Source organism: Pholis gunnellus (assembly GCF_910591455.1).
Source record: "Pholis gunnellus genome assembly, chromosome: 13".
In the NCBI taxonomy this organism is placed as follows: domain Eukaryota; kingdom Metazoa; phylum Chordata; class Actinopteri; order Perciformes; family Pholidae; genus Pholis; species Pholis gunnellus.
Window position 1 is genome coordinate 17,090,392 of NC_136540.1, and position 10,287 is coordinate 17,100,678.

Here is a 10,287-nt window from a genome sequence, read left to right on the forward strand (position 1 = left end):
ATAAAATAAAAAAAGAATACTGGGTAATGGACCACCACGAGGATCCTACAAAGGAAACTTTCACGAGCACGGACGAACATGCAGTTCACATTCACATGAGACACATGAACTGCATTAATACCCCCCCCCCGCTCTGAAAGCACCTTTCAGAGCTCCCAGAGGGTGCGTTGAACTCATGGAGAGTGCATTTAATGTGTTCGCTGAAAGGACATCACAGACAGAGTGTGGGACAGGGATGTTTCATCACAACCAAGTACGTCACAAAGACAAAAATACACGAGTTTAGGGGGTTTGCACACAACAAAATAAACATCTAAATAATTTCAAACACAACAAACAGAAACAGCCCAAACGTGTTTAGAGTGAGTCATGCATGGAAACAGCCATAAACAGACATGTAATCAAGCTAACATAACAAGCATCGGATAGCTGCACTGAGACAGCGCATAGTTTGTATTTTCTCCCTTTTGCTGAAGATGTAGGAACACCAGGAAGTGAAACGCAACAGCCGGGGCTATGGGAAAGATGAAACCTGGGTTTTCCTAGAGGTGGAATTGCCTCACTTACCACTGAGCCGTCCTCCCACCCACACACCATCTCTACTCGATCATCACACAAGAAAACCACAAAAAGCACACATCACTCTGAAACACGGGACGAACTACAGTCAGTTGTAGCCATGGTCAGACCTGAGCTGAGGCCGAGTGCGCTGCCTGAAGGATGGCCACGGGGTCCTCAACGGGCTTGGACTGGAGAAGGGAAGGAGAACTGAGAAGTCAGTATTTTCAGTGGGTTTCCAAGCAATGTAGAATAGGACACGGTTGGAGAAATAAAACGTGTAGTAGGTCAAACATTTGTATGGGTAAAAAAAAACATAATACAAAAACGCTGCGGCAAGACCATCAGCAGTTCAACAGTGCAATAGTAAGTCAAGCAACGGCAGCAGAATAAGTGAGTCATTAAAGAAAGTCACCATAAGAAATTACAATATAAATGCATTAATGAGTTGGGATTACAAGGTGCATTGAAGTAAAGTGTGTGGGCTCCGTGGGGCACAAAATAAATGATCCGTCATATTACCAGTCACAGTTAACGAGATCAGTTGTGCACAGTAAGGTACAAATGCAGGGCACCATGCAGCCAGAAGGAGTAGCAGTCGATGCTAAAGAACTTAGCTATAGAAATGGTATGGTAATGCGTAAACACAAGGATATAATGACATTTTATATATACTGTATCACTGCAAGCAATATCAGGGAGTTTGATACAGACTCTTTCAGTGCTAGGTATTTGAGAAACAGTTGCATGAGACTACAGTCTAACATCAGGAACCATATGTGGGTGTAAACGGCCAATACACAGCTGCATGTTGTGTTATTTGTAAACTGAACGCATTCAAATTAAGCTATTTCTAATCTTGTTGGTGCATCTAAAAATCAAGAATCCCCGACCCAAAGTTTAGTAACCACTAGTTAGTGTCACACTACTACATTCCGGGCCCTCGCGTGCACCCTGAATGAACCGAAGAGAGCAGCTAACGGGACAAAGCCGAGCACGCAGGCACAGACAAAGTAGGGCAGAGAGGGGTCAGTAGAGGAGAACAGGCTCAGACTCCAGCACTGCGCGGGCGAGGGAGTGCGGCGAGCCCACCAGTTGAGCCGGCCGTACCTGAGAGGATTTGCGGCCTCTGGCACGCTAGCCATGCAAACAGCATAGAGGACAGCGGCGAGTCGGGATCCGATGGCCCGCGGAGAAGCAGAGATAGAGACATGAGACACAATTTCAGACAACAGGGGGGGGGGGGTAAAAAGAAGGGCCTTTCAGTGCTCTGGATTTTGAGAGGAGAAATAAGCAGACACTGCCATATTATCAAGCACTGACAGAATAATAACAATGGGCATTGTACGAAGTCATGCAGTACGCAGGTGCTCCCCTGGACCTGATGACAAAGCAGTTAATGCTACAGAATGAATGATAGGAGGGCACTGAGCGAGAGAAACACAGAGCTACAGCTGTTAAATCCAGGTGTGCAAGTGAGCTCAAAGAACTCAAACTGTTGTTTCTGAAACAAAAGGTGTTACCAATCACTCACACGGCATTACCATTTACAATAGCATGTATGGATCCAAAATTGGATATTATTATCAGTTTTATCAAAGTGTCTGCAGAATCTCTTTCATTCCGGTTAGGGCTGGGCGATAACTCATTGTGATAATATATTGTCTTTTTAATGGAACCGTATCGCGATGAAATCACATATCGAGATATTACGTCGTCCAATTTGATAGTAACCAGCATCTGCTGACCTAAATGACGTTACCACTAAGTTCTATGCAATTAACTAATGTCAATATATGCAAATATAAAACAAATGTCTTTCTAATTCAACCTCATTTAGCACTACAGCGCTAAAGTATTTAAATCACACAGGAGTATACAACAAGAGGCCTTATCATCTGGTTATTTCATATAGACTATGTATTGTATTACAATAACATGCTTTATTGTGATATATATAGCTATCAAGACGTGAAATGACGTATATCAGGATGAAAGGTATTGTCCATATCGCCCAGTCCTATCTCCAGTATATCAACATCAACATTCATTGAACACAAGTTCAGCTCATGCTGCTGAGAAAGCCTTTATTCTCCTTTGAGTCATCTCCATAACTTGCAACAGAGAAAATGATCCCACCCTTTGGTCTCAAAGTTTCAGATTTCACACCAAGTGGCCAACAACGCAGAGGACCCCTGTAATAAGAACCCTATCGGCAGACAGCTTGGGACAGCCGTATCTGGGGAAGCGAGCGAGTCGACTCGGGCTGGGAACAGGGTAAGCCTTGGCAAAGCAATGGCAGGCGCAAACCAAACAAAGTTACAAAGAGAGACGTTACATCATGGCCGCTGACGGCGAAGATCCTCCTCACGCGCTTGTAATCCTCCTCAGAGGGAACCAGCTCCGGCACCTACAGTTGGATAGCAGGACCAGCAAATTGCAGTTGGGCAGCCGGGAAGTAAAACCAATGATGCAGAGGAAATTGCTGTCAAGATCCACTTTACACAAACAAACAAAAAAAACTGAGTGGGCACACAGAAGCATGCCAAGTAAAAAAAAAATATAAAATGTGAGAAACACACACTGAGGCGTGTACCTTTGCTTCGAGATGAACACACACCTGTTCATTCGGTGCAGACTGAGCCTGGGGCGGCGCAACGGGGGACGGCTTATCATCGGGGGCCGCAGGGGGACAAGGTGTCTCCTTTCCCTTCACACAATTATACGCAAACGTCCACAAACACACAGTTGGACGGACAAACGTGCACACACAGATGGAGATGACATGGGAAGGTGACAATGAGGATGACGTTGATGTTTTGGCATGTTGTACTTTCTTTGAACTCTGTATTCAAGTCAACACATCCAGAACTACAACCAACTCCGTGGGACATTTGTTCCTGCTAATTCAATTTTCCAGTTAATTCAATCAGGAAATGATTAAGGGGAGACGAGTATCAAGGAGAATGGGATCATTAAGCGCCGCATCAGAAAGATAATGGTTCACGGCTTTTGTTTGTCAATGGTTACTTGAGTAACAAGCTGTTGCAATTAAAATGGTTTAGCATTGTCTCAGCTGACTTGTCATACAATTGCGAAGACATGCAAGGAATCCGGGGGTAGCACCTGTAATGAAATCATCAAGTGAGTTTCATCATTTGCGCTGTAATTGTATGCAGCTGTGGATCAATAATTCTAGTTTATTTCCCCTCATATCTGCTGCCGTTTACATCAAAATGATATTTCAAGTTGAGGTTGTGCAGCTAAAAAACTATTTGAATCATGATAAAACCATTACTCCTGATTAATTCTTATCTTGAGATGACAATCAGGATAAGTAGGGCCATTACAAAGCTTGCTTTAATTTAACTTATTCTCTAATCTCCTATGCTAAAAGTGACAATTCAACTAACTTCCACACAAGGCCTAGAGGTGATATTTTTTTATTGTATCTAATGGTAATGGCTGATGTCAGAAACATGCCGTGTTGATACGTGGCTCTAGCGGAGAGCAGAACAGTCTCATCACTAGACGGCACAAATCTTTAAGGATGCTCAGTCACACACAAATGCACATTCCTGAGTTCACATCTTGATCCTTCCCTTAATATTAGAAACCTAAATCTGTCCCTCGAGAAGTCGTAAACACAATACCCCTCAGCTAAAAACACCAGGTGCATACCTCTGAAATCTAATCCCGAGCTCAACGGACAAATTACCAACTGTTCGCCGGAGCAGGGCATCTGTTGATCAAATTTTTAGATGGCCCGCCGGCAGACAAAATGCCAAAGACACTAAATAACAGGACAGAAATATAACCTTGTCTGAGGTACAAACTGAAAGATAGACTGTGACGTTAAATACACAATAACAGTCCAGATGTAAAAGTTTAGCTGAGGGAGAAGGCTCCAGCCTCACGTGGTGATGCATGACCAACTGGGATCTCGGTTTTCTGGTCAGCTGTTTTGAGCTGTTTAATTAGCAGCAGCTAGCAATTAGCTTACTCTGTAAGAATATCGTTTGTATTCTTATTGAGATTCCTGTTTCTTTAAAAAAAAAAAAAGCCTCCCAAAAGAACCGCCGGAGCCCCCGCCTCAGTGGTCAGCGCAACGTCAGTGCTCTGCCTGCAGAAAGTGACAGTAATGAGTCACGGCTCAGTGCTCGCAGATAACGCCGACCGACCGGACTAGCAGAGTGCAGGCCATGAGCACTCCCTTACACCCACTGATGAAGTCTGTTCATGAGCTGGCACATGCACCCTTCTTCCCTTCGCTTATTCGAGGGAGCCTTCATTGTGTCACGGCTCCTTTTTGTGAGAAGTCAACTTGTACTTTTGTGAAAATGTGAAAAAAGAGCAATTTGTTAATCATGAAGATGACATTTAGTAATAAAACGCTAGTTGTAGGAAATGGTAACCAAAACCTGAAGATGTCTTTCAGTGTAAACACTGAGGAGGTTGCATGAACAGAAAAGTCTGTGTTTTTATCAAACAGCATGCTCCACCCAGAGGTTAAGTAGCAAACATGCACCTATTTCACTCAGTACCTCCGGTTTCTTCACAGCAACCAGACGAGGCTTTGGGATGAACCCTGCAGGAGGAGCCAGGGGGTCCGTTTTTTGGACTGGGATGAATCCCGGAGGTCTTGCGAGGGGATTCTGGTTTGACCCATGACTGGATTTTCTGGCAGGGATGAAACCAGGTGGAGGTGTCAACAGGCTCTGTTTGGGGAGCGGGATGAAACCAGCAGGCGGGGCTAAAGGGTTGGGTCTGGGAGCGGGAGCGGGGATGAATCCAGCTGGAGGGATGAGGGGGTTGAATTTGGGTGGTGCGGGGTTTGGCACTGTAGTAGTGGGCACAGATGTGACCTCTTCTGTTTTTTCCTCCTCTTGCTCCGCCTCCTCTTTCTCCTCCTCCTCCTGCTTCGCCTCGTCTTTCGTGTCCTCTTTGCGGTCCTGGGTGCGGGTGCGAGGCCGGTGTTCCTTGGTTCTGCTTCTGCCCATTAGGCTGGTCAGGCCCATGGAGATATCATCCTTGTCCGGTCGAGCAGCTCTGGCGGACCTGAGGGTCTGGGAGTCTGCAGCGGAGGCGGCCCTCGCAGACTCGGAGACTGAAACGGGCTGGTTCTGCTCTACCGTCACAGCAGGAACCACGCGCCTGACGACTCTCCTCACGACCCTCGCCACGTTTCTGCCGCTGGAGCTCTGCTCCTCCCCCGGACTGTCCGAGCCGCCCATGGCAACGTTACTATTTGACTCTTCAGCTGACGACTGTGGACCGCTCCCTGTGTCTAGCCCAGGTTTAGTGGCTGCCTGAGGCTGACTACTATCTCCATCAGACTGGATACAAACAGAGCAAGGCAGACAATAGTACAGATTATACCTACGGCTGGCACAGATAAACTGTCAAAGATTTCATCGGCAAGTTCTGGGCTCAGAAACTCTGTGGAAAGGCTTATTCAAAAAATTTAGATGCGAAACACTAAATACATAAACATAACTTTTGTTTTGCAGACAATGACAGTAATGAAGATCACCTCAAGTCCTATCAGTGAGTAAGTATTGATGAAGAAACTGTATTTGTCATCACCATATACCTAAATTCAACTTATTGTTTAGTAACCTGACATTAGCTAGCAGAAGGTCGGGATCATGATTAGTTATCTTGTACCAGCGCACACAAAACTGTTCCTTCATCATGTGAATTAGTGGCCAAAAGCATGCTGGTGGGGGGAAAAAAAGCACTTACATCTGGCTTGTTCTCAACTTGAACCTACACGAGAAGAAGCAACAAAGAACAAGATGAAACCACACATTCAGAGCAAAGCTTTTTCTCCATCAACAGAAAGGTTCACACATTCAACGAGCAACAGCATGCACTTATGAACTGAAAGGCAAACTAAATAAACACACACACACACACAGAAAAACGAGACTTCCCTTTTGCTTCCAGAATGAAAAGCGGGATTTGTACGCCATGGAGATAGGCCAGAAGTCATGGAACAAGCTGGCCGACGTGTCGAATAAATGTATGGAATGATGAGATGATAAAAAAAAAAGAAAAAAGAGACAGCCCGCGTAGCGATGAGGAATGGCAACTTAAGGGTGAAAGGTAGGAAACTGTGGAATTCTTTTCTGCACACAACAAGGCGGTGAGACCATGCAGCCCTGAGGACAAAACACATGAAATGGATAGTTTAACCATAGCTCTCTTCACACGATAGGAGACAAGCGGGAGACAAGCGGGAGACATGAAGATCTAACAAGATCTGTGTAAACAGGACCAAAAATCTGTGCTCAGAATCACCTAGTGGTATTTAATATATGTGGGCCTTGCTCGCGATCAATTACTATAACTATGCATGAAGAACTGCCCTTCACCTCATTCAGCTCACTGAAATGATTACATATGTTTGTCGTAAAATCAATCAATCAAGCTTAATGTGTTTTGACTTCGCAACATACATTAAAGCCAGCGATATTAATGGTCGAATCAAACAACACATGGGATTTTCACACTTGCATCTATACTCAGTAACCAGGCAAACGTATCACAACTGTTCATGAACAGTTCAGACAAAAACAATGGCCTCCTACTCACTGAGGAGGCAGAGCACAGCAAAATGTTTCACCATGCCTGAGTCCACTCCTATAAATAGTTTCAGCAGCAAAAGGAGGCCATTTCTGAGAGGCCATCAGAGGCCCAAATGGAACTGCTAAGCAGAGCATGTAGACCCTGAGCGGATCACAACGCTCACCACACACACACACACACACACACACACACACAGTCCGCCAAAGGCCCCTGCGCCCATTACCTTCTCTTTAGGCCTGGTTAACCTTCCAATCTTCGCTCCGCCACCTGGAGTGGTGCGGTCAGGGGCCGAGGCAGGGTAGGGACCCGGGTTCTGCAATGAGCTCACACTCACTAGTCCTGAGAGGGAGTGTGGGAGGGCAAACGTGGAGGGCAGGGTCGCAGTAACACTGTGGTCTGAGGAGTGGAGGGGAGTAATGTGAGAGGAGCTGGGCACGGAGATAGAAGAGGGACAGCTGCTGAAATACACAGGGGGCTATAAATAGTATTTGCAGAGCCACATCAATTAGCACTTTTCACTGCCACTCCCATTTTCCTGGCGACAAGGGGTTTCCCCTCATCAGGTGATACACACACTTTTATTAGCCCTTTGAATTTGAGGGGAACACCAAAGCTGCAATAACTCCGTTAAGAGATCTACGGCTCAGTAGTACATTCAACAATGTCCTTCTCCAGACAGACTCGGACAGCTTATTTAATCTTCCATTCCCCTCTCCACAATTATCACACTATTCTCTGCACATCCAACAACCAACTAGAATCCTCTTTTCTCTCTATACAGCTGCAGTAATGCACACAAAAAAACAAAGGCCTATCATCTGAGGCCACAGCACGTCTGTAATATTTGTGATAGGCATGCTCCTCAACATGCTTTTTATACCACAAGAGGGAGCTATAAACTAATGTATCGACTCCTCTGTTTCACCGAGGGGTCTGCTTGGGCACACTACTGACCTAAATTTGAGATGTTGTATGGTTTAGTGACGTTGATAAGGATCATGCACAAACAGTGGTTGCAGGACCCGAGCCCAGATACACGACAAACAGTTCAATTCAGTACATGGCTTAATGTCAAAGCTCTTGTCAATACTGCATTGCTGTAGAACCAGTTGGGTAAAAATAGTTGCCTGGAGGTAGATTTTCAGAGTGTTGGTGCCATGGAAATAAAGTAACAGGCTTGGCTGGGCAGGAATAAACTAATCCATTCCTGGCATGCTCATAAACTCATAAACTGTTTAATTTATCAAATAACCAGCGCTTATGTACAAAGTACAAAGTAGCAAGTGGGTGTTGTTGAAGTCATTTATTCAGAATCAAGAGAAAACTTTTCCTTTGAATTGTAATGTGCAAAAATGGAGCAAATAAATTAATATATATATATATATATATACTGTATATATAATCTGCTATAAAGCGTTCCTTCCTTATGGTAAAACCAGAAGCTCCTATTAGCACTCAGCAAGAGCCAGCCAAACACACAGCCTAGCCCGTCTATCTAGCACAGTTTGCTAATCCCCAGAGTCAGTTACTGGGACGCAGCATCGTGTCTACACGTGGTTAGTGCAGACCAAAGATTAAGGACTCTATACACCGTTGATTCTGACCCAGTTAAATCCTTAAAACATATGAAATCTGTTGGAATTATGTTGGAAATGAATACAACAATATCTGCTACTTCTTTATTTACCAAACACTAAGACCTTTCAGTTTTAGTCCCTAGATATTAGAAAAGGGAGCGCTAACAAGACGACAAAAGTCCCTGAAATAAAAGTAAATATTATATTCATTGGTGATTTCAGATTCAAATCTCCATACAGCATAATCCCCAAAAGCAGGCGTTTGACCAGCGTCCATGCTTCGGGAGCTACGAGCAGAAATGAATCATGGGACATCACAATCTGCAGTCCTCTGACAATTCCAGGACGTGACCCAGATTTTACCTAAATCCTGCCCAGGTGGCCTACTTTCAGAGTGAACTTTTCGCTATTACGGGAGCAGCAGGTGTATGCTCAGGTGTGAGCTCACCTGTGCAGCGGAAAGTAAACATGGCCTTATGTAACAGTGATACACAACTTTGGAATGATGCTGGATTTATGGATGAGAAATCAGACAACCAATTGATGTAACAGCACACATTGATAATCTCAATAAAACATGAATGCATACTGCGCGTTCTATCCACTTGTAGTGACACATATAAAAGTGCCATAAAACAAGCGAAGAGGCTCATTTAAAATAGTTTGCATAAATTATGAAATATCAAATACATGTAAAGAGTAGAGGGCATCTTAAGTGCAGCCTCCATCATGAACCAAACAGCTTTATTCTTGGAAGCCCCACCTCTTTCTAATCCACGCCTGTGCTAATACTCTCTGCTGCTGTAGCATCGCCCCACTGGAGAGGGGGATGATGTGATTTAAATGGGCAGCTCGGGGAGGAGATTACACCATTTGCTAATTTCCTAATGATAAAACTGTGTCTGGGCTGCAGAAAGACAGGAAATGCATGGCATGGCAGATAAGTGATGCAGGAGTTATTAGTCGACCACACGGGAGCATCAGGTCGGCCGTGGACCATCCTGGCAATCAAGCCCTCAGCATAATTTTATTTTATTTTATTTATTGGTTTATTTGATAAGGGACAGTGCACATTAATAAAAACATTGCTGTGAGTGCACCAGGGTTAGCAAAGAGGCTATTTTTCATCTGTAGTCCCAAGTCAGATGTTACAAAGTTTCTATTCTAAAAACAGAATATAAGATTAAGTTTACAAAGTTATGCAATATTTAGCCTTTACAAAGCTCATTAAGTGTAAACAGGTCAAATTACCTGCTAAAAGGTATGATTTGATATTATTGAAATATTACATGGATCTGCTTTTTCCTGATTTTTTTTTACCATATTTTATTTTATTTTATTTGAGTTTAGTTTAGTTAATAATAACAGCTGCTGCCAGCTTTGAAAGGATGAAGTAATTGTAGATATAATGATGAAATATGTAAGTAAAAGGTATTAAATAAATGTCAAGTCAACTCTGCCAAATAGACCAAGGTGTACAACAATAACAAAGTGGCATGTGCTGTTCATGGAGACACTAACCAGTTCATGGGAGAACCCTTTTTGGCCCTTTTTGGCCCCC

The 10,287-nt window shown here is 44.0% G+C and overlaps 1 protein-coding gene across 9 annotated transcripts in view; it reads right to left on the reverse strand.

Moving 5' to 3' along the window:
* Window positions 1–7,491, reverse strand: part of LOC306704851 (unconventional myosin-XVIIIa-like) — a 52,544-nt gene extending 45,053 nt beyond the window's left edge. For 2 of the 9 annotated variants that reach the window (XM_079171404.1, XM_079171403.1), the window contains exons 1-7: window positions 7,373–7,483; window positions 6,304–6,327; window positions 5,103–5,894; window positions 3,155–3,268; window positions 2,897–2,968; window positions 1,669–1,695; window positions 690–749 (exon numbers count right to left, since the gene is read on the reverse strand). In XM_079171404.1, coding sequence (XP_079027530.1) covers window positions 690–749; window positions 1,669–1,695; window positions 2,897–2,968; window positions 3,155–3,268; window positions 5,103–5,792 — 963 coding nt within the window. In that variant the 5' untranslated portion in view covers window positions 5,793–5,894; window positions 6,304–6,327; window positions 7,373–7,483. Of the gene's footprint in view, window positions 1–689; window positions 750–1,668; window positions 1,696–2,896; window positions 2,969–3,154; window positions 3,269–5,102; window positions 5,895–6,303; window positions 6,328–7,372 lie in introns of those variants that run through there. The other 7 variants (XM_079171400.1, XM_079171399.1, XM_079171405.1 and 4 more) reach the window with 6 other exon arrangements.
* Between the last annotated feature and the right edge of the window lie 2,796 nt (window positions 7,492–10,287).